This window comes from Sphaeramia orbicularis, chromosome 7, assembly GCF_902148855.1.
Source record: "Sphaeramia orbicularis chromosome 7, fSphaOr1.1, whole genome shotgun sequence".
Taxonomy (NCBI): Eukaryota; Metazoa; Chordata; class Actinopteri; order Kurtiformes; family Apogonidae; genus Sphaeramia; species Sphaeramia orbicularis.
Window position 1 is genome coordinate 2,460,530 of NC_043963.1, and position 23,504 is coordinate 2,484,033.

Genomic DNA, 23,504 nt, shown 5'->3' on the forward strand with positions numbered 1-23,504 from the left:
AGTATGAAAATAAGGTGGGGGGGTGTTATATTTCTGACCATATGTTCGTCATTTTTTTATCCTTTTTCAAAACAGAAAAAACTGGCCAAATCTGTGGATTCTAATCCACAGACTGCATTAGCATTACAGGTAAGGGGGAGAATAAACCCCACCTGAACCGGATGAGGGAACTGGGAGGACCAGGGGGTGGGGGGGTGAGAAAACAAATAAAGATCTGCCTTTATGTCAAATATTTGAGTATAGTTTTAATTTATTACAATTTTAATTTTCTATACCTAATATTTGGAACCAATATTCACTTTTAAAGTCTTTAAAAAGGTTCGTTAAGCATCTGTGTGTTATTTATGCAATGAATTATATACATTTATCAAATCGGATTTTATATTTTTGTGTGTTTTTTGTCCTTTTGTGTTGATATAGTAGGTTAAAGTGAAAAAATAAGACAGATGAAGTTGTGCTGGAAAAAAAGATACCACACATGGGTATAGTAAACATTTGTTTATATCGTATGTAAAGGCAAAAACAAAAGTACTGAACACCAGCCAAAAAAGGCTCAGACCACCTTTCTGGTGTCATTCCTCAGAAATAGGGTTGAAGATGGACCTGTGGAGTTGAATGAACAAAGAATTCAGACCCAAGCAGAGCATTTACAGTTTATGAAGACCACAGGGAAATGTGGGAAAATGAAGAATTACATTTAAAAAAACAGCAAAATATCATTTCTTTAATTTTCAATAAAACCCCCATTCCACAGTCGGTGGGCAGTGAACTGAGCATGCTCAGATGTCTATGGGCAGAACAAGGTCTATTCTATCAGCACGATTGGAAATTTAACTATTGAGCAAACAGTTGAATTTTATGAATATTTGAAATAAATCATACATTCAGAACGTGTCACTGCAGACATGTCAGGGGTTAAAGATTTCTATAAATATGTTCAGTTGTTGAGGAACCAGGATTAACAACAAGGTGTCGGTATCGTTACTCACATTGAAAATTCTTGAACAATCCTTCCTTATTCTACCCCCTTGGAAATAAAAGTTATGAAGCTAATCTGTAAAGTATAAGAATAAATAAATTCATGGAAATATCAAGGTTTTAGGTCACTGTCCTGTCAGTGTTCTCAGTTTAGAAGTCCAATAAATGAGATGTTTTTAAATATACTCCCCACCATTCTAACGGCTGTTGGATTAAAGGTGTTTCTGTATGTTTGTGTTTTTTGTTTTTTTTTACAGGCGAGGCAGGTTCCTGGGGTGACTGTTCTCTCATGTTCCAGTCCGCTTTACTTTGCCAACTCTGATCTGGTCTTCACGGAGATCAGAGAGGTGAGAACACACTGAGCAGAGTGTAATGAATACGACTGAGGAGACAGATTGTGAATCACATGTGTGACCGGATCATCTCCAGTCTGACTGAACGTTGGATGGATTAGGTCGGAGACACAGTAATAATTCATCCCAGTCTTAACTTACTTACAATTTTCCAAACTGAATTGAATAAATAAATAACTGTAAGGCATAATAGAATAGAATAGAATAGAATAGAATAGAATAGAATAGAATAGAATAGAATAGAATAGAATAGAATAGCCTCTCGTCATTGTGCTACTCCAGTCAGTGCAACAATACGAACAGAACACCTGTACTACAGAAATAAGAATAGAGTGAATATAAAATTACAAAAACTCAAAATAAGATAATAAAATTGACTATAAATTTTACAAAGTAGCATAAAATAAGTAATCCATTTTTGTAGGATCTGGTATATTAACCTTTTCTGATATTGTGTATTTAAAAACAATGAAAATTTTTTTTCATGCTAAGAACAAAAGTCTTTCTGTTTGTATTCATAATTTTAAAGTTAAGAGAAGGGAATTATAATCTGAGAGGGTGGTTTGTGTTTGAAACATGTACAGTAAGAACAAATGTTAAATATCGCTGTGTTTCTGTTATTGGTGTCAAATTATGGAATCAATTGAATGATGAATTGAAATTTTGAAGCTTGTTGAGTTTTAAAAAAGCTTTAATTTGTCAAATTCTCAAGGGCTATAAAGGTAAAATAATCTCTAAGTGACTTAAGAAACTGAATGTAGATTAATTTGTTAATGTTTTATTTGGTGCATCTTCAGGTAATTCAAAAGATGGGAGTAGGAGAAGCAGAATTAAGCCTCTGGCTTCAGCTTCTTAATTTTTTGGTTACTAATTGTGTAAATTGTATCTTCCTTAGATGTATGTATTTTGTACATAACCGAAATTTTAAAAAATGTCCATTCAAATAAGGCTAAGTAGAATTAAAAAATAAAACTGGACAAAATATGAATAAATGCAAATTTATAGTATTAACAGTATGTGTACTGTATATATCTATGAATAATATTAACAGTATGTATTACCCATGAATAACAGTCTGTATATCTATGTAAACCAAGTCTATATAAAAATAGTGCAATTATATTTTGATAAATATTTGAATAATTATTGCATTCTTATGGCAGAACAGAAGATTATTGCACATAATTCACATTTGTTGGATTATTGCACATATAGGAAGTGATTTGAGGAGACAATGAGGGAAGAAAACACCAGAGTTATTATTATTAAAATAAAGGGAAATAGATATATCAGCTTACACTGAAAATGTGTAGGTTGAAGCTTCATTAGAAGAAATTAACCCTTTTGAGGTATTTAAGTGAAAAACAGTCCTGCCTGTAGGAGGTGCTACAACTACTAGAATGATTGAACCACTGGTAGAACAGAACAGAACAGAACAGGGTTATAAGTACTGTTTGTTCATCATCATTATCTGCTGCACTAACTCAGCTTCATCATGTACTTCAGGTATTTTATTTATAACATTTCTCTTGGTTGTTGACTGTTCATGCGACTGGAATGAAAGGATTTTGTGATTTTACTGAAATTTGGAGCAGATTCTTTTCATTCATTCTTTATGCAACACTGCGTGAATGAATTTGCTAAATGTGACTGAGAGGTGGTGGCAGCTTCCAGAGGAGTTGGTTATGAACAGGACCATCATGAGGACCTGGACTAAAAGGACAGGAGACACAGAGAATTCAGCACACTGAAAATAACACAGGAGAAAAGAGAGAAAAGTCTGAACCCAAACCCAGCACCTGGAAACACAACAGAATGAGGAAAACTATGGATAACAGAAGCCTTCACCTCCTCCTACTTCTGCTGAAGCCGATAGTGAATAAACTGTGTAGCCTTTAAATGTCATAAAGTCAGTTTCCAAATCAGTGGCTGAACAAAAATCCTGTTAGCAGAGGATGGTTTTGATCCATCGACCTCTGGGTTATGGGCCCAGCACGCTTCCGCTGCGCCACTCTGCTGTCAGTCACCCCAGACGGGACTCGAACCCACAATCCCTGGATTAGGAGGCCAGTGCCTTATCCATTCAGCCACTGGGGCTTGGGTCTGGCCTACATCAGTTCCATGTATGGACAATGATCTCCACTGCTGTGACCAATGAGACAATAGGCCCCATCCATGAATTATTCTCCCAGACTTTGCAGTTTAAAAACTATTGTGGCATCCATCAAATCTCTCCTCTGTTTGTTTGTTGATGGTAAGAAAAACAACTTTTAGAGTCAAAGAAGGTGAGTTAGTGATAAAAGGTAGAAGCACTGAGGTTGTTTTCTCCACTGGACTCAGCTGTAAATGTAAAGAATGGAGTTTGATGGTAAATGTCAGTGTTTCTGCTACATGTGTGAGTTTGATTCTAAGGCCTATGAAGGTATGACGGAATTGATACCAAAATGTCATTAGCAGAGGATGGTTTCGATCCATCGACCTCTGGGTTATGGGCCCAGCACGCTTCCGCTGCGCCACCCTGCTGTCAATCACCCCAGATGGGACTTGAACCCACAATCCCTGGCTTAGGAGGCCAGTGCCTTATCCATTAGGCCACTGGGGCTTGGGTCTGGCCTTCATCAGTTCCATTTATGGACAATAAACTGAACTGCACTGACCAATGAGACAATAGGCCCCATCTATGACTTGTTACATTCAGACTAGGCAGGTGAAGAACATTTGCAGTGTCAGTCAATACTCTCGTACTTTCTATTTGTCCATGTAAGTGTTCTCTAGACAGCTCTGAAACCAGTATGTCTGTTTACATTCTTTTTTTTCAACGGCTGAATCCTCTTGACAGTTGCAGTGACACAGGAGTGTAATCCTGTCAAAGGCAACATTCATCTGTGACTGTCACGAGTTCATAAAATAAGGAGTTTCCTGTCAGTTCATATCAGTAACTATCACAGCCATTACCTGTTCTTCTTTGAAGCTGCCGTGTGGATAAGGCTGTTATTTCACACCACTTTAACATTAAAAATCCAGTGTATTAGCAGAGGATGGTTTTGATTTATCGACCTCTGAATTATGGGCCCAGCCCGCTTCCGCTGCACCACTCTGCTGTCAATCACCCCAGATGGGAGTCGAACCAACAACCCCTGGCTTAGGAGGCCAGTGCTTTATCCAAACCATTGACCTAGTGCTCACATACAGTGGGATCCTAATTGTAAAGGAATCCAGATCAACATTAAACAGATTATTAACTCTAACTGATCCCTTCAGCTATATGAAATCCTTTACAGGTATCATGTAAAACCTCTGATCCAGGTTTGGAACTGCCACGTCTGACCCCTCCGATCTCATCACATCTGCATTATAAAAGCCAAGTGGCCTCTGTGTGTGTGTGTGTGTGTCTGGGGATTCACACTAAATCTGTACAGAGGTGACTGCTGCAGTTTGTCAGACTTATGTATTTTTGGTTCAATGAACAGACTAGTGAAAACAGCAAGTTAATCAAACCAGTATTTTGGGAAATATTAGTAATTTTGATTGCAGTATCCTTCCAATCACATTGCTATGGCCAGAATGCTTTGGCGGTGACTGCTGGACAAATGCGGTACAGCATGTACGAATACACAACAGCATAAAAACGACCACATCTAGAACCCATGGATCCCCACGGGTCAACGCACTAGTTGTATTTAATAGTTTCTGTGTGTTTTCCTTCCAGACGGTGAGTCGTGGTCGGGCGCAGAGTCCAGCTGAGCTCCTCACCTCATCCTCTCCTCTGTGCTCCACTCCGGTCCAGACTCATATGCACTGTTTGGTTCTGGACTTCAGCTCGGTTCTTTTCCTGGACTCTGTGGCCATGACAGGGCTTTGTCAGGTGAGACAGAACAGAATGAATGAATGTCGATTTTTCGTAACACCTAAAATTACAGATAATATGTGCCCAGAGTTCAACCTTGTTGGAGAGAATGTGGAGACGTTGGTGTAAATCATACACGTCTTTTGGTTTTGTCCTAAACTTGCATCATTTTGGGATCATGTATATTCAACAATTGTTAAGATACTGGGTTATGAAATCCCTAAAATATGTACGGTGATCTATTTCGGATGTATTATTGGTAATAATGTAAGAAAAATGGTAGATATTTGTTTAAAATACTATTAGCAGCCTGTAAAAAGACTATTACCCAAAAATGGTGCAGATTAGAACCACCTACAACTAACAACTGGATTCAAATTGCGAATGGAATATTTGAAATGGAGATTCTGACCCATAGACTGAAACTGAAGAGGAGCAGAGTCCTGATAAATGGAAGAAATGGACAATTTTCATTTCAACGTCACATTAGTAAAACCAACTTTTAGTCACAAGATTTTTTTATGGTCAGTGTATCCCAAATGTCCCTTATGTTTGTTTTGTACAGAATTCAAACAATAAAATAAATTTAAAAAAAAAAAGAATGAATGAATGCACCGTACATGAACACCACTTAATTATACTATTTATGTGTTGTTGAATTTAGCTTATTACAACTACCTATTGTTAGCCTCATAGCATAATTGGCTGAAGATATATATTGTTATATTTCATAATCTCTAAGAAAAAATATTTTATAAGCTACTTAATTATTTTATAAGGTACTTAATTTTCCAAAAATATCTTACAAATCATTTCTTTATCTGTTAAATCTGTCAAACAAGTTATATGCCTTAGTGATAAGTAGAAGATGTAATGTCCTCAAACAAAAGATTATATTTTCAGTTTTTCGGTCCATAATCCAAAGATATTGAGTTGACTTTCACATGACTGAATAAATAACCGAATATCATCACAAATGTGCAGCTAGGTGTCAGGAAGTTTGAGTGTTTTTACTTAAAAATTATATTTATCTGAATCATTCATCAAAAGAGTTGCTGCATATTGTGTAATAACACGTTGTCATTTCTAACGTGTCATATAATGATACTTCATGGCATCAGATTTCATTACACACAGGGTCATTTTCTGTTGTGTGGAAGACAACACTCTTTACAAACAATGCAATGTCATGGTTTAATTTAGGCAGAAAAAAAGTAAACGCAGACGGTAAGAAAATGCACAAATTAACAGCGTGAAACGACCAAATCCTGGTCTTTGAGTTTAAGTCCACAACAACCACACCAGTTAAACCCAACAGACACATAAAGCGAACTAACACTGTCGAACACTGTCAGAAAGGATGGTATTTTCTTTCCTTTCCCTCCTTTTTCCCCATATCCTTCACGTTTTGCATATCGTCAGAACTTTCTTCATCTTACATCTTTTATTTAATCTTTGTCTTGTTGAGTCTTTTACTTCTTGTTGTCTTGTTCATTTTTTTCCATCTCTTTCTTTATCATGTTCTCAAGAGATCATTCTGTCTTTTTTTTTTATTTCTTTTTCACATGTTCATGAACATAAAATACAACAAACAGTACAGTAAGGCCAGTTGAAGGTTAAAGTATTCAACAAAAGATATCCATAAATAATACAATGAAAGGAAAATAAGGGCATCACATGACCATTTCAGCGCTGATTTCTTTGTTTTTAAATCCAATGCATTTCTCCCATTTTCTATCAAACTCATCTTTTTTTAATCTTAAGGTATAAGTCATTTTTTCCATCACCCATATTTCCCGTAGATCATTCTAACTTTATTTTCACTACTAAAATAAATGCACTTATCATATTACTGTTGTATATTTCACTCAGTAAAAGCAGCTGTGCGACTCATTGTGGCTCCTTACATTTGGGAAAGGCAGTTCTCGGGGTACCCGGGCCATTGAAAACACATGTAAAAGGGTCATGACCGAGCAGCAAAATGTGATGATGTGGGACTGAAAACAGCCTCTTCTTGATCTGTTAATGTTGAAGTTCTTCTTTCAAGTACGTGCAGCTGTCAGATAAATGCAGTTCAGTATGTACAGTAGAATTATAAAGAAGCACAAAATGGAAACACTTCAGTAAAAGAGCAAGAGTTCTGTTTACCGTAGATGGTGGAGGCATCACGACCAGGTTCATGTTCGACTTGTGGATGTTCAGCGTTCAGACTACCACTGGGGTTTGGTTTTGCTGTTCATCAGTTCCATTTATACACTGTGAGCTCCACTACTGTAACTAATGACAATAGGCCACATCTATCAATTATGCTCACAGACTTCACAGTTTAAGGATGGTTGTGGCATCCATCAAATCTATCCTTTTCATTTGTTGATGGTAAGAAAAACAACTTTTAGAGTCAAAGAAAGTGAGTTGGTGATAAAAGGTAGAAGTACTGAGGTTGTTTTCTCCACTGGACTCAGCTGTAAATGTAAAGAATGGAGTTTGATGGTAAATGTAAGTGTTTCTTCTGCACGGGTGAGTTTGATTCTGAGTCTTATGAAGTTATTATGGGATGTTATTATCTTTGCCAAGTTGCTGTTTGTTGATCTGTGGTTCAGACTAAACTGTGAAGGTTCTGACTTTGTTTGTTGGATTCAGTCAGGTCTTTAGTTCAGTTATCGATGACACAAACCCAACAGAGCACAGAGGGGATTAGTGGTTTTACTGGGGCTGTTTTCAATCTAAAAACAGAGCTAAGCTAACAGAGCTATAATGTCAACTGTCACCTGATGCAGTGTCAACATTATAAGACACAGCGTTATTTTAGCCACAGTTAAAATAAGCATCTATGAGTTTTAGTTTGAAAAAGAAAACATGATTCCATAAAACAGATGTGTGTAAATGACCTTTATACTTTATTCAGTGACTGACACAGTCTGTCTGCTACATAGGGTAGGTTCATTTGTGGTTTTTGTAGTTTAAAATTCTGAGTTCTGGTACCAGACTGACCTCTGATGTTCAATTCAATTCAGTTTTATTTATAGAGCCCTATATCACACAGGTTCGCCTCACAGGGCTTTACAGAATTAGTTGAATTGATTAAAAAACACAATGAAAATAAGCCAACAGTCTCATAATTAGTTAAGCAGTCAGTGAAACAAATGGATTAATGTCCTGGCATCCCCCAAGAAAAAGTCCAAAAACCCCAGTGGGAAAAAGAGAAACCTCAGGGAGAACCACAGTGAAGAGCACATCCACGCCCATGGATGGACAGACTATAGATGAACTAGGACTGACAGACGTCCATTTGATGATGTAGGTCCAGTCTGGAAGGATGCAATAGGGTGGGGTGGTGGTGGTGGGGCACATACAAACAGCTGAGGGGGTCCATCCAGACAGATGAGGGTAAGGGAGGAGGTCCGGGGTCATGTTGAGTTTGCGATCTCAATACTGCATAGAGAAACCAAAGAAATACTTAATCCTTAGTGGTCTGAGCCTATTATGTCCATTTTTGAGTACTTTTGATTTTGCCTTTATGTACTATATACAGAAATGTTTACTATACCCATGTTTGGTATCTTTTTTTCAGCACAACTTCATCTATCTCATCTGTCTATTATTTTTTCACTTTAACCTACTATATCAACACAAAAGGATAAAAAACACAAAAAATATAAAATCGATTTGATAAATGTATATAATTTATTGCATAAATAACACAAAAATGCTTAACAAACCTTTTCAAAGACTTTAAAAGTGAATATTGGTTCCAAATATTAGGTATAGAAAATTAAAATTTTTCTACAGTCAAACTATACTCAGATATTTGACATAAAAGCAGATCTTTACATTGGCATTTTCTCTGGTCCCCCCCCCCCCATCCTCCTGGTTTCCTCAACTGGTTCAGGTGGGGGTCATTTTCACCCTTACCTGTAATGCTAATGCAGTCTGTGGATTAGAATCTGCAGATTCAGCCAGTTTTTTCCATTTTGAAAAATGACAAAAAATTACGTAGTTATGATCAGAAATATAAGCCTCCCCCTCCTCATTTTGATACTTTTACTCATGTTTGTTTGCTCTGGTTTCAAACTGTCATATCTCCGGTTGTATTCGCTCTATCAACATCAAATAAAAAATGGGAGAGTGTTTCAAGTCCTCACTTTCGAATGCAATTGTCCCCAGTGGTCTACGTTACCGACTTCCGACGCTGCGTGTTGAATATGTCATGTGATTGAGTCACGGGGCCGTGACCATGGACCCCTAAAGGGTTAATAATCGCATTGATGACGTCCATTGTTCACATTTGACATACAATGCTGAAACATTTTACACCATAGAAAATACACGAGCAAAATATTTACAATGTTTCCTTAAACAGGACGTCAAACATTCCAATCTGCCCGATAAAATGCAATGTCAGGAATCTGTTTTTTTCAAACCTACTGTATCTGATGAACCCAGTGTGTGAAAGTCAGCAGTGTCACTAAACACACAACTCCAGATGACAGATATGAAGGCACAGTGGGTTGTGCCATCACTGCAGCTATTTTTAGTGCGCTCTAAAGTAATTTTGTGTTTCGGTTTGATCTGTGAAGATGTGAACGGCAGCGTGGGCCGTTTGAGTGGATTTTCTGCTCATTAAATCTGCTGTGGTGATTGGTTACCTTCATAGCCACACATTTCTGCTGACCAGAGCAAGCTGTTACGTATGAGACAAGATGTTCAGGAACCATGTGTTAGATAATGAAAATATGACACACACCCTTCACTGAGCCTGTGATTAACAGATGAGTTCGCACATGTACTGATAGAGCGTCCTTATCTCCCCCTCCTCTTTGACCTGATAAGAGCGGCGGACTGTTCATTCACTCACCATGTGCCCACATATCACAGTTTGTGAAAGGTTGGTCTGTGTTTGTGTTTTTCATCAGGTTGTGAAAGACTTGGAAGCCCAGGGCGTCCGTGTCTTGATGGCAGCGTGTTCAGGTCAGTTCCATGTTCATTAATCACATGTCTGTTTCTGTCATTCACACACACACACACTCCATTAGTATTTTATTTGGTTTTCATGCACGTACAGTTAGGTATTTAAATTTATTTGGACAGTGACAGATATTTTATATTTTTTTCCTCTCTACACTACCACAGTTGGTCTGAAATGAAAGAATCAAGGTTTGATCGAAGTGTGGACTTTCATTAATTGAAGGGGTTGAACTGTATTAACTATTAAGGAATTACAACCGTGTTGACCATAGTCTCTCCATTTTCAGAGGCTCAAAACCAAGATCACTATAAATATGAGGATTAGTTTTAATACTTTAATGTAAATCGGTCCGTAACTACCTGTAGTTTTGAACCCGTGGACATCCCCAGTTTCCTCCTGGAGTTGCTTTTCCAGGCCTTGACTACGGTTTCCTTCAGTTGCTGCTTGTTAATGGGTGTTGTTGCCACAGTTTAGGGCTCTTTCACGCAGCATACTCAAGTCCGTACTGTACTTGGATGCGTTTGCACCTTTCCCACAGATGTTGCGTTCACACGTGTGTACCGCAGCCCATGCCCGAGTACGAATGGGCATTAAGGGGCAGAAACAGTTGGTGGCGCTGTGGGAGGAATTCTGTCGCTATCCGACAAACACAGAAGTCAGAAGAAGACAAAGCCTTACCTATCTGTTATCCTGTTGGAGGCAAAGAGAAGCAGAGTGACCTTCGTTGTTCCTAATATATCACCCAGTGGTTCGGTCGATAAGGTGAGCCCATTCTGTGCGGATCTGAGGCTTTTTCAGGAGACAACAGGAGCACCGTCAATGCTCTCGTGGTGATTAACCCACTTCCGTTGTCGGAGTGGTGATAGGTCACTTCCGGACTCGGGCACGGATCACATTTACACGGCAACGTACCATGCTGGATTACGAGCAGTCCGGACTCAGGACTACCTTCTCAACTGGACTCGGGTATGGTTCTGGAGCACAGAACAGTTGCATTCACATGGATACAATTAAGCAGACTTTGGGGTTCAGTGTACTTGGAGACGAACTTGAGTACGCTCTGTAAAAATGCCCTTAGTCTTCGGCAACTGAAAAGCGAATCTGTTGGGTTGGGATCAGGTGACTGATTCTGCCACTGCAGATCAGTCCATTTCCTCACCAAGAACCAAAATAGCAGAGGATGGTTTCGATCCATCGACCTCTGGGTTATGGGCCCAGCACGCTTCCGCTGCGCCACTCTGCTGTCAGTCACCTCAGATGGGACTCGAACCCACAATCCCTGGCTTAGGAGGCCAGTGCCTTATCCATTAGGCCACTGAGGCTTGGGTTTGTGCTTCATCAGTTCCATTTATGGACAGTGAGCTGAACTACTGCGACCAATGAGACAATGGTCCACATCTTCACACATTCAGACTTTATAATTGAAGAACATTTGCAGCATCCTTCAATATCGCCCTTCTTCCCATTTGCTGATGGATAAACTACTCTGAGACCAGTTTGTCAATTTACAGTTTAAGGATGGTTGTGGCATCCATCAGATCTATTCACATTTTCATTTGTTGATGGTAAGAAAAACATTTTTTCGAGTCAAAGAAAGTGAGTTGGTGATAAAAGGCAGAAATGTGTTGTATCATTCTGTTACAGAACATGTGTGAAGGTTAACAGTGTTTTTAATGGTTCTATGTGGTAAATATACGTACAGGATTTCAGTGGTGAGATAATGCAGTACTTGGAGTATTTATTATCACTTCACTGGCGGTCAGATCTGACAGTTGTTCAACTAATTTGGTTTTATTCTTTAAATGATACCAAAATATCATTAGCAGAGGATGGTTTCGATCCATCGACCTCTGGGTTATGGGCCCAGCACACTTCCGCTGCACCATTCTGCTGTCAGTCACCCCAGATGGGACTCAAACTCACAGTCCCTGGCTTAAGAGGCCAGTGCCTTATCCATTAGGCCACTGGGGATTTGGTCTGTTTTTCACTGGTTCCATTGGTGGGCAGTGAACTGAACTACTGTGACCAATGATTCCATAGTCCTCATGACTTGGAGTCAGAGTGCATTGAAAATTATTATTTTTTCTCCAAGTTAGGAAAAAGAATATCTGCAAAATTTTGTTAAAATTCATTCACATTTTAGGTGTTTGAAGGTCAAATTGTCTGTACATGTTACACAAGTGAACTAATTAGAACAGATTCATTGACATTTAAGGTAAACTGACAGATTCCCAACATGGACTCATGCACCGACTACCGTAGACCATGAAGTAGATGTTTTTTTTCTAAACTTACTAATATTAACTATTAACAGATGCCCTTTTAAACAAGAAAAGGGAGTAAAACAGTTTCTCTCCACAGTCTACCGCTTTTGACAGTTTCTTTGTGATTTACAAAGAAAATTATTCCAAAGCCAGCTGGTAAATGTGACAGTTTGTGCTGTATTCAAAGTACCTACAGGACATGAAGGTGTGATTAGCCATGATTTAGACTTAGATGCACTTTTTTTCTTTTATTATTCTTGTTAGGAGTGGAATGTGATCATGAGTCGTTGGCTTTGGCAGGTGTGACTCATAGCTGTCCATATGGGATCAGATCAGCTGCTCATGGTGGATCTGTACGGGGCCTCAGTTATTCAGGTTTTAGTAATATTTATATTAAAAGCAGCTCCACTCTTTACTTGTTAAAGATGTTTAAGGTGTAAATGATTTCACACCTTGATTCAGGTGATTTTTGGGTGGGAAACGACCCATTTCCATGAGAGGCATCAACCAGAACCAAAAGTAGTCCAGATGTCTTCGTGTTTTTCCATTTCTTTCACAATGCAAGTCTGTGGCAATAAGGCAGAGTTATCAAACAATGGCACAATGGAGTTGAAAGGAAATGGTTTAGATCCATTAATTTCTGGGTTATTGTGTCTTTCTTAATGTCACTGTATGGAAAAAGGGAGGGTTGAATGAATGAATGAATTTTTATCACTGTGTCCTATATAAGAATATGCCCAGCCCTTACATGGGCCTATAAGACACCAAAAATACAAACCAAAGGCCAGATACCAAACAATAGGCACAATAGATATTAACAAAACAATGTGCTGACCTGTTCAAACAAACACATCTGCTGCTTTTTCTAGGCTTTGCAAACAAATAATGCTAATTTATATACATTTGAACTGAACAACCATTTCCTTTACTCAGGGTTGCTGAATAAAGGTAAACCACAGGATGGTTTTGATCCATTGACCTCTGGGTTATAGACCCAGCACACTTCCTGTGCACCACTCTGCTGGAAAATAATGAAGCATTAAATGATAATTGTCAAATGACTACCTCTGTCAAGTTTAATGAAACGAGTGACAGCTGAAGTTTCACATTTATTACAAATATACTTTATTCATTGACCCTATTTTGCTCTCGTATTTGGTTCACCAGGGCCTTAATGTAGACTTTTGAGACTATGAATGAAGGGCTTGTGTGTTTGTATAGTCCTCTTGGATCCAGTATCTAAAATAGTTATAGTTTAAAGTTTGTTTCGTTGTTGTTTTTCCACCAGAGAGACTTTTATTCCAGCTCCGGACTTCCGGTGGTCTGACCAGCTCCTGTCCTTTCCCTTCAGTCCATCATGCCGTCCAGCACTGCGTCCACATACTCCCAAGACCTCTGGAGGTATGACTGTCCACCACAGACTGTGCAGAAGAAGTAGACTGAGCCCCTATTATGGGACCCATTGTTTTTGGAGCGTCAAGTTTACATTCAAGCATTTTCCAACCAGAAGTGACCCAGTGCAGAACAAAATTAGAGCTGTTGACCGGGCAAATGCTAATCGCTCGTTTACTGTCATGGTACATATTAATGTGACAAACGCAAAACATCTGTAACAGGAATAATTTACAGATGAGCCATGCAGAGTCTTGTTAAATGCTCCAAATAAAATAAATGAGAGCAGAATGACTGATGAGTATTGTAGAGAAATCAGTGTAAGTCAATGGGAGCCACACTTTTTGTAGCTGCATCTAGTGGCTGTCAGTGGTATTACACCTTAAGACACTTAACGCTTGCTTCACTTTAAGGCAAAGATACACCAACCTGATTTTTGGCAGGTTGGAGTGTCTTCGCCCTTATAGCTTGCAGCCCATGCACCATGATGTCCACATATTATTATTATTAGGTTTAGACATGTTTGTACCTTAGATCCAGATTTGGAAATTATTATTGTCCCACTGTGACATGATGTTGATAGATGTTTTCTTTTGTGGTTTTAGAATATATTATCCTTTAAAAACAGCTCATTGTCTTTGTCTTCATGGAAAATTGGATGAAGCATCTTTTCATTGCTCAGTCTTCATCTTTTACTTGAGTGAAAGATGTGGAAATTTTACCGTAATAATAGAAGATTTAATGATTTTGTTGTTATCAGCTTTGAATATGTTTATTATAAATTGATTTAATTACTTAATAGCTTTGATGAATTGGAAACAAAATCAGAGTTGGTCTAATCATTATTTCCAGGCTGTATATGGATGCAGTGACAGTTTTCATCATTATTTCACCTTTGACTTTTATACCTGCTTGTTTCTTTTCAGGAGCTCAACTCAGATGCATCTGAATGTTGAAGCCACTAATCACCTGCTGTTCTTCCATGTACATTTAAGGACAGTAAAGTCAGCTTCACTCATCAACAAGACCACAGAGAATAAAACCCTGAGGTGACTGTTCAGGCTTTACTGGAGCACAAACACTTTATTCTGATGCAAACTCTTCGACACCTTTCACACTTTTATATCTGCACTTGCTCACTTGTATTGCTGTACATAATTTGGAGATGATTGGAGGCCGACTGGTTTATTGACAATCCAGTGATGTGAATGTACATATAACAGATAGGTAAACAAATTGTAAAGATTTTAAAGGTACTTATTTATTGTTAACTTAAATTCATGGCTTTATTAACAAAGGGGTTTTTATATATTAGATTTTATCAAGCTGAATATAAAATTATTGACTGATTCTCTTGCTCCCGTATATATACTTAATGAGTTGGATTGAAATCATTCTTTGTGTTTTGTCATAATAATTCTGTATGTTATTATGCTCTCCAGGGCGTTATTACAGGTGACAATAGTAGCATCATCATGTCCCAGTGGTTGAAAAGGTGTGTGAGTTTGAGTTTCACCTGTGATTAAACAAAGCAGAGTTCATTCCTGGTGAGTATACAAGCCTCTGGAAGCAGCAGTTAGTTCACAGTACAACACAAACTACCTGTGTGAAGTCACACACTGGTAGAATGTTGTGTAAAAACAGTCTGAATGTTTTGTAAAGATTGTCAGTGTCTGCAGCAGACTTCTGTGAGAAAAGTACAGGATATAGTGACAACAGTACTATTTAGCAGAGGATGGTTTCGATCCATCGACCTCTGGGTTATGGGCCCAGCACGCTTCCGCTGCGCCACTCTGCTGTCAGTCACCCCTCATTAGGGATGTACCGATCCGATATTGGTGTCAGATATCAGCCTGCTCCAGATGTAAAACACTGGATCAGATATCGATAAAAAAGTGCTGATCCATACGACCGCTCCAAAGTGCTTATTTCAGTCATTGCATTACTTTGCTGATCTGTGTTGTTATTCACTGTGGCAGAGATCAGTGATTGTGGGAAACGAAATTACCGTGTTTTCCGGACCATAAGCCGCTACTTTTTTCTCACGCTTTGAACCCTGCGGCTTATACAACGATGCGGCTCAAGTATAGATTTTTACGGGCTAACGGCCTCCAGGGGGCGCTCTAGCAGGAAGCACAAAAGGCAGACAGACAGGTGGAAGAGGTGATGAAGAGGAGGAGTTTGAAGCTGAACTTTGAACAGTCATTTTGAACAAACCCTCATCATGGAAAACATGCAAAGAAATGCATATGACACAGCTTTTAAGTTCAAACCAATCGATGTATCTGTCCAAGAAGGAAATAGAGCTGCAGCACAGAAGAGAGACTGAGAAGGTGTGTGACGGACTCTTTCTGAGGATGTTCAACTCTGACACTGCAGAAGACGACTGCAGTGGTTTCTATGAGCAGAAGGAAGATGAAGATACAGATCAATGACTTTTCTGGGTTTTTGAACCAGCTGTGTTACTGCTGTTTTACTTCCGTGTTACAGGCACTGTTTGGAAAAAAGCAGTTAAGGTGTGGAAATAAATATTTAAATAATCTTTCTGTTTATCGTCTGTCTGTGTAAATATCTCATGTTACAACAAAGAGTGTGTATTGGCAAGAATCTGGCGATATGATACAAATCACAACACTAGGATCACAATACGACATATCATGATATATCATGATACTGTTAAAAAGACTTTTATTATTGTTATTATTATTATTATTATTTCCTGGAACAATTGAATTACACCAGAAATATGTACAAATACTAAACACATTTTTATTTGATCACAACAGGATATAATGCTATATCACAAAATTTTTCTAATTCTCCTAAACATCTGCCTCTCACATAGTAAAAAGCGCTTTTAGGATGCGTCAAACAACAATTATTTAATAAAACGGTGTTAAATAATAATAAGTAAGATATAAACAATAAAGAAAACCAAAAAAAACCCAAAAATGAACCTCCGCCATATCTGCATTTGAATAAATACCTAAAAATATCGATACAGTACTTTTTAATATTGATACAGTATTGTGAAATGAAATATCCTGATATATTGCAAAACCAATATTTTCTAACACCTCTATTTACAGCATGGACACCTGCGGCTTATATTCAGGTGCGGCTTATATTCAGGTGCGCTCTATAGTCCGGAAAATACGGTAACAGCAGTTTAGCGTGGAGGCAGCTAACTGCAAAGGGTCGGCGCTAGAGCTGCAAAAAATACTGTTTGAGCATCGTCATCGTAATGTATGTGTGTGCAGTGGTCACATCGCAGATTCTGCAGTGTAGGAGGTAAATGAACTCACCGTGTTTTATCAAAGTTCAACCCGGGTACCTGACACACTACACACAGCCATCCACCAATCACAATCATTCTTAATCAGTTTGCCAAAGCAGACCACGCCCCCTGCACATGGAGTGAGTCGCTGGTAACAACATTGAAAAATGAGCAACGGACAAAAGAAAATCACCGAAAACGAAGACTTGGTGCCAAAAAGAAAAGCAACATCAATTATCTGGAATTATTTCAGCTTCAGAAGGATGAAACTGAAACACCTGTTCTGTGTTGACAGTGTCTTCCACCTGTCGACACCAGAGGGAACACCTGGTTGACTGCATGGACTGTTTTAAAAAGCAACTCAAGACGTTGTTATTTAGGAAAGCTTTTGGTTGATGGATTTATCCTTTTTATTTATTTTATGAAATTATTCTTATGTTTTATTGCATCCATTTTATGGACAGCACTTTGTGATTTTTATCTGTGAAAACACTTTATAAGCAAACTTTACTTACTTATTTAACACAGCTAATTTTTTTTACCATTTATGTCAGTGCCACGCAGCTGTTATATCCTCCTGAGTAGTTTTTCATATTGCAATATATATCGCAGGATTAAAAAAAATCGCAATGTCAGTTTTTTCCAATATTGTGCAGCCGTAGTCGGCGCTATGGTAATATTTGACGCTGGTCAGACCAACAGCTTCCACTGCTACTGCAGTATCTGTAGAGCGTGTGTTTGGAGAGGCAGCATCACAAAGTACAACACAACGAACCTTATGAAGCATTTACCGAAGCATCAGGTCAAAGAGTACAACGAGGATAGAAGAACTAAGGCTAAGGAGTCCAAGGAGTTAACGTTAACGAGTGTTCTAATGAGCAGCCAAAAACTCCCCAGTGGCCGAAAGAAAGCAACACAAATAACAGAGAAGAAGAAGAAGATCCTCCAGTGTAATGTTCTGGATGGTCGACCTGGACAGATTGAAGAAAACGATGGACTTAGATACCTGGACGAACTATTAGTACGGTAAGTATGTTTTCTGAGTGACTCTACACACACACACACACACACACACCCCAGTATGTTTACATGTTCTCATTTGACGTTCTTAAGTACAGGCGTTCTATTTCCTGACCAGTTGGCCACCTCAATTAAAAGACACATTTTCATTGTCATTTCTTTTTGTCTTGACTGGTACATGTTTTTGAAATCAATGACTGACACATTAGACCGTTTACAGGTGTTTGTACTTGAGGTTTTAAGAGTGAAAAGTGACTGATTTTACCTTCATTCATTCACAGATTCTTTCTCACTTTGTAATGAAGGTGAATTTAACAGTGGTATCGGCTTGGCAGTCCTGGTATTGGAGCTCAAAATATTGGATCTGTAGTTCCCTACCACAGATGGGATTCAAACCCACAACCCCTGGGTTAAGACACCAGTGCCTTATCCATCAGGCTGGAGTTGACTGTCTCCCGCTTCCGTTTCTGTGAGTAGAAAACAAGTCCATTCTACTGAAGCGCCTCAGAGTTTAGCTCCATACTGAAATGAACAAGCTCCTCTAATGGTCTCAGAAGGAGGCTGTTATGTCCTGCAGGCGCTGTAGAGGCATGATTAGATGAACAGACTGGCTTCATAATGTTTGTAAATTGAATTCACCACCAGAAGCTTTTATGGTTGAATATAGTCTTCACTGTGACACTGAAGCAGAGAGTACGCCTTCAACGTCAACATGACACCTTCTGGGTTTTGTGTTCAATATTTTTTACTGTTTTTCAAAATAGCCAAGTGGCTTACAGAAATACAAAGGAGACAAAGATATATAAATACAAAAGAAAGAAAGAAAGAAAAAACAGGAAAAATAATTCAAGTAAAGTAAAATAAGGCATACAGTTCAAGATGATAAGGTACATGATGTTGCATCACTACTAAACTGGCTGGATTCCACATGGATTCCTTCTAAAAAACAAAGAGATGGGTGGCATGTTATGGACCACTTCCCTGGCCAAGGTCTTCATTGGTTTGAGCCATACGGTCTAAAAAAGGCTGTCAAATCTGATAGAATGTCTTTAGATCATAACTCATGTTGTATCTGATCTTCTCCATGTGAAGCACAGAGGTCAGATCTGTCAACCATGTTTTGAAAAGAGGCACAGTCTCAGATTTCCAAAGGCTTCAAATGAGCCTTTTTGCGATCATCATCCCATACGTGATAGTGCACTGGGCGGACAGATCATGAGTCCTTAATGCAGTGGTTTCCAGCCTTTTTTGGCTTGTGACCCCATTTTAACATCACAAATTTCTGGCAACCCCAGACATTCAAAACTGAGATGACTTTTTTTTTTTTTTTTTGGTAAAATTAATGTGTTTTTAATCCTGTATTAGTTTTCTTTGCTATGTTTCAAATCCAGGTTAATTTTAGAGGACGTTTAGTCTATATAATGTATATTATTCTGGACGGAGGCAGTAAATCCAGGTGTAGATTACTGCACAAAGGGAGAATTGGATTTTCCTTGGTCAGGATCTGTACAGTCAGTTCAGCTTGGATTTACAAGGATGACAATTAATACTGAACAAACAAGAACTCAAATTATGAATTATGAAAGAGCTGCAGCATCTGAAACTGACCACAATGAACATTTGACAGACAAACAGAACCACAGTGCTGCAGTTTCACAACCACAGTTTGTCATGTCTTTTATGTATGGGATTGTCTCCGTCAACTCACCATATATTTTTTATTGGTAAGGTTTTTTTGTTTTGTTTTGTTTTTTTATCAATTACTAGAAATTTCAGGCAACCCCATTTGAATTCCAGGCAACCCCACGTGGGGTCCTGACCCCAAGGTTGAAAAACACTACCTTAATGACAGAGAGGAACCAAACAATACAACCTCAGGCTCAGGCCAGAACACACAGTCATATATGTCAGAGAACCATTTGAATATTTCACACCAGAAGCCATAAAACTTTGGACATGTCCAGAAAAGGTGCATAAGAGAGCAGACTTGCAATGATCACTTAAAGTAACCCTCTGGGTTTTTAATAGTTCTCTTTCACTACTCACCAACAAGTGAGTAGTGAAGGAGTGAAATTTCATTATATTCCATCCTTGATGTATTAGTTTACTTGTGATTGTGAAACAGTTAGAGCTGTGGATGAAGGCTGCAGATGAACAGCCTTTCTGCCTCATTTTGTCACTGCTTTTGTCCTCAGGCATGTCCTTTCACTTCTGTTTACGTCTGCTTTGCGCTGCTTAGAATGTCTCCCCACCCCTGGACCCAGGCCCCAGTGGCCTAATGGATAAGGCACTGGCCTCCTAAGCCAGGGATTGTGGGTTCAAGTCCCATCTGGGGTGATTGACAGCAGAGTGGCGCAGCGGAAGCGTGCTGGGCCCATAACCCAGAGGTCGATGGATCGAAACCATCCTCTGCTATTTTGGTTCTTGTCCAAACATGAACCGTTTACAGAAGGATAGAAACTGGACTGTTGTAGCAGACTGAATAAACTGTAGAACTGGACCAAACACTTCTATCCACAGACTGACAGCAAGACAGAGGAACAGACTAGAAAACACAACATCCATTTTTATGAGCACAATGAAGGAACCATCTTGGTCTTGAATGGACATCATGTGACTCCTAGTAGAAGTAAGGATGAAGGATGAATTCTGAAGTCTACAGGTCTGTCCTCTGCTCAGATTCACACAAAGGATACAAGACTGATATGACAGCGCTTCACATTACAGATGGATAATGACCCAAAACAAACTGAAAACACAACCTGAGAGCATTAGAAGAAGAAGAAATGGAGTGATCAGCAGTGGCCAAGTCAGTCACCTGATCTGAACCCAATAGAGAAGCTTTTCAGGTACAGAAGACTAAACTGTGGCAAAAACACCAGTTAACAAGCAGCAACTGAAGGAAACTGTAGTCAAGGCCTGGAAAAGCAACTCCAGGAGGAAACTGGTGATGTCCACAGGTTCAAAACTTCAGACAGTTATTGACTGATTTACATTCAAGGATTAAAAACAATAACTGTAGCTGCACAGTCAGTACATTTTTCCTTTTCTTCTCCTTGGTCTTTGTGTTTCACTTTGTTGTGCTCATAAACACCACCGCGATGGTCTGATGCTTTGAACCAATGAACAGATACTGTCTGTTTGGACACAATAGAAGGGTTCACTGTCCATAAATGGAACTGATGAAGGACAGACCCAAGCCCCAGTGGCCTAATGGATAAGGCACTGGCCTCCTAAGCCAGGGATTGTGGGTTCAAGTCCCATCTGGGGTGACTGACAGCAGAGTGGCGCAGCGGAAGCGTGCTGGGCCCATAACCCAGAGGTCGATGGATCGAAACCATCCTCTGCTATTTTGGTTCTTGGTGAGGAAATGGATTGATCTGCAGTGGCAGAATCAGTCACCTGATCCCAACCCAACAGATTCGCTTTTCAGTTACTGAAGACTAAGGGCATTTTTACAGAGCGTACTCGAGTCCGTATCTGATTATGCTGAACCCCAAAGTCCGCTTAATTTTATCCATGTGAATGCAGCCATTCCATGCTCCAGTACCATGCGTAGTTTCTAATCTAGATGTACACTGACTTGACACGGAGGTCACAGGACGTCACAAGTTTAACCCTTAAAGACCCAAATGTTCACTGACAACCAAGATTTAGTAAGAGCTTATTCCACTCTTATGAAATGTCTTAGACAGGGCTGTGTATCAGCAAGAATCTGGCAAAATGATACAAATCCCAATACTAGGATCACGATATGATATATCATGATACTGTTAAAAAGGCAATTTTTTTTGTTTCTTTTTTTTAAATGATTATTTCCTCGAAGAATTGAATTACACCAGAAATATGCTCAAATACTAAACACATTTTTATTTGATCACAACAGGATCTAATGCTATATCACAAAATGTTCCTGTGTTCAAACTGAAATTCTGTTTTACAGACATTACAGTTTCAGATCCTGTTCAAATGTTCATGTTCTGTTAGTTCAGAACTAACATCAGAATATTATCTTTGTGAAATCCCAACAAAGGAACTAACATTATTTAATAAAACAGTGTTAAATGATAATAAATAAAATATAAACAAAAAACAAAACTGAACTTCCACAATATCTGCATTTGAATAAATACCTAAAAATATCGTTACAGTATTTTTTTATATCAATACAGTATTGTGAAATGAAATATGATATATTGCAGAACTGATGTTTTCTTACACCCCTAGTCTCAGATGGGACAAACTTGTCTTCATGTTCCCAGTTCTTTAGTGTCTATGTTCCTTAAAAATCTTACATTTCAAGAGACAGCCCTTGTTACAGTTAAATACAAAATGCATCATCTGCAAAATGTACTGACAAGTGTATTTGAACTCCTGGATTTGAACATTACATCTGAAGTCATTAATGATAAGAGTTATTTCCGGACTAATTAAGCTGATATCACCTGGTTCTAATCCGTCCCTCCCTCCTAATGTTCTCATAAATAACACTATGGTCGGTTGTATACTATAGGTGTGTGTGTGGTATTCAGATTAAAATGAACACTCAGTTTCATTGTTTCCATTCTCTATAGACAGTTCAGCCCAACCCCAATTTCCCCTTTGGCCCCTCCCCTTTACCCCTACCCCTCCATTTTGCAGGTTCGTGTGAAGGGTAGGGCTGTTTGACCCTCCAAACGAAGATTTTTCAGGACTGCACTATAAAAGGAGGAGTGGGAGAAATCTCCCATAATTCTGTTTGAATCATTGACAAGATGGAGGTCAGATGGATGTAGGTTGATGATCCGTTTAGTGTCGCTTCAGTGTGTTATAGATCACATTTCTGTTGTTTATGGTTGATCAGAGACGGTTCCAGCTGCTGACGACATGGAGAATTCTGTTCCAAACAAAGTGATAATATCTGTTTATAGTGACATCGATGACTGATGGTGACGGAACAGGTCTGGAAGGGTTGGACCATTTCACAGAGGAATGCTTACACCACTACCCCTTAGAACTGGGGTTAAAGGGGGAGGGGCTAAAGAGTGAATTGGGATTGGGCCTTTGTATTTAAATGAATGAACAATAAATCAAGAGTCTGCTGTAATGTCTCTAAAAGGAAACCTGTTTCGCTCCAGAATCATTTGCTTTTCTATTTTATCCAACATGAATACGTTTAACAGTTCTTCAGCTGTTTATGTACCCTAATCCTAAAACAAAGTTATTAGCAGAGGATGGTTTCGATCCATCGACCTCTGGGTTATGGGCCCAGCACGCTTCCGCTGCACCACTCTGCTGTTAATCACCCCAGATGGGACTTGAACCCACAACCCCTGTCTTAGGAGGCCAGTGTTTTATCTGTCAGGCTTGAGTCTACTTGTGGCAGTCGCCTCAGACTGGAATCACCCCCCACTGTTCCTGCTTTAAC

The 23,504-nt window shown here is 38.9% G+C and overlaps 1 protein-coding gene, 1 long non-coding RNA gene and 11 other non-coding genes across 13 annotated transcripts in view; 5 read left to right on the forward strand and 8 right to left on the reverse strand.

The window, feature by feature from the left end:
- Nucleotides 1-15,828, forward strand: part of slc26a6.1 (solute carrier family 26 member 6, tandem duplicate 1) — a 46,620-nt gene extending 30,792 nt beyond the window's left edge. The window contains exons 14-18 of the mRNA XM_030138002.1: nucleotides 1,236-1,325; nucleotides 5,041-5,196; nucleotides 10,092-10,146; nucleotides 13,697-13,809; nucleotides 14,727-15,828. Coding sequence (XP_029993862.1) covers nucleotides 1,236-1,325; nucleotides 5,041-5,196; nucleotides 10,092-10,146; nucleotides 13,697-13,809; nucleotides 14,727-14,756 — 444 coding nt within the window. The 3' untranslated portion in view covers nucleotides 14,757-15,828. The remainder of the gene's footprint in view (nucleotides 1-1,235; nucleotides 1,326-5,040; nucleotides 5,197-10,091; nucleotides 10,147-13,696; nucleotides 13,810-14,726) is intronic.
- On the reverse strand, nucleotides 1,876-12,830 carry LOC115421983 (uncharacterized). Its single transcript, XR_003935774.1, has 3 exons — nucleotides 12,818-12,830; nucleotides 5,317-5,318; nucleotides 1,876-2,169 (listed from the first exon to the last, which is right to left on the reverse strand). It is a non-coding gene; the product is annotated as an uncharacterized LOC115421983 (long non-coding RNA).
- Nucleotides 3,278-3,349, reverse strand: trnam-cau (transfer RNA methionine (anticodon CAU)). The gene has a single exon. It is a non-coding gene; the product is annotated as a tRNA-Met (tRNA).
- Nucleotides 3,356-3,428, reverse strand: trnar-ccu (transfer RNA arginine (anticodon CCU)). Its single transcript has one exon. It is a non-coding gene; the product is annotated as a tRNA-Arg (tRNA).
- Nucleotides 3,783-3,854, reverse strand: trnam-cau (transfer RNA methionine (anticodon CAU)). The gene has a single exon. It is a non-coding gene; the product is annotated as a tRNA-Met (tRNA).
- On the reverse strand, nucleotides 3,861-3,933 carry trnar-ccu (transfer RNA arginine (anticodon CCU)). Its single transcript has one exon. It is a non-coding gene; the product is annotated as a tRNA-Arg (tRNA).
- trnam-cau (transfer RNA methionine (anticodon CAU)) lies at nucleotides 11,316-11,387 on the reverse strand. The gene has a single exon. It is a non-coding gene; the product is annotated as a tRNA-Met (tRNA).
- Nucleotides 11,394-11,466, reverse strand: trnar-ccu (transfer RNA arginine (anticodon CCU)). Its single transcript has one exon. It is a non-coding gene; the product is annotated as a tRNA-Arg (tRNA).
- Nucleotides 15,527-15,598, reverse strand: trnam-cau (transfer RNA methionine (anticodon CAU)). The gene has a single exon. It is a non-coding gene; the product is annotated as a tRNA-Met (tRNA).
- A 4,533-nt stretch (nucleotides 15,829-20,361) lies between the features above and the next one.
- On the forward strand, nucleotides 20,362-20,434 carry trnar-ccu (transfer RNA arginine (anticodon CCU)). The gene has a single exon. It is a non-coding gene; the product is annotated as a tRNA-Arg (tRNA).
- A 6-nt stretch (nucleotides 20,435-20,440) lies between these two features.
- trnam-cau (transfer RNA methionine (anticodon CAU)) lies at nucleotides 20,441-20,512 on the forward strand. The gene has a single exon. It is a non-coding gene; the product is annotated as a tRNA-Met (tRNA).
- Nucleotides 20,513-21,296: 784 nt separating this feature from the next.
- On the forward strand, nucleotides 21,297-21,369 carry trnar-ccu (transfer RNA arginine (anticodon CCU)). Its single transcript has one exon. It is a non-coding gene; the product is annotated as a tRNA-Arg (tRNA).
- Nucleotides 21,370-21,375: 6 nt separating this feature from the next.
- On the forward strand, nucleotides 21,376-21,447 carry trnam-cau (transfer RNA methionine (anticodon CAU)). The gene has a single exon. It is a non-coding gene; the product is annotated as a tRNA-Met (tRNA).
- The last annotated feature ends 2,057 nt before the right edge of the window (nucleotides 21,448-23,504 follow it).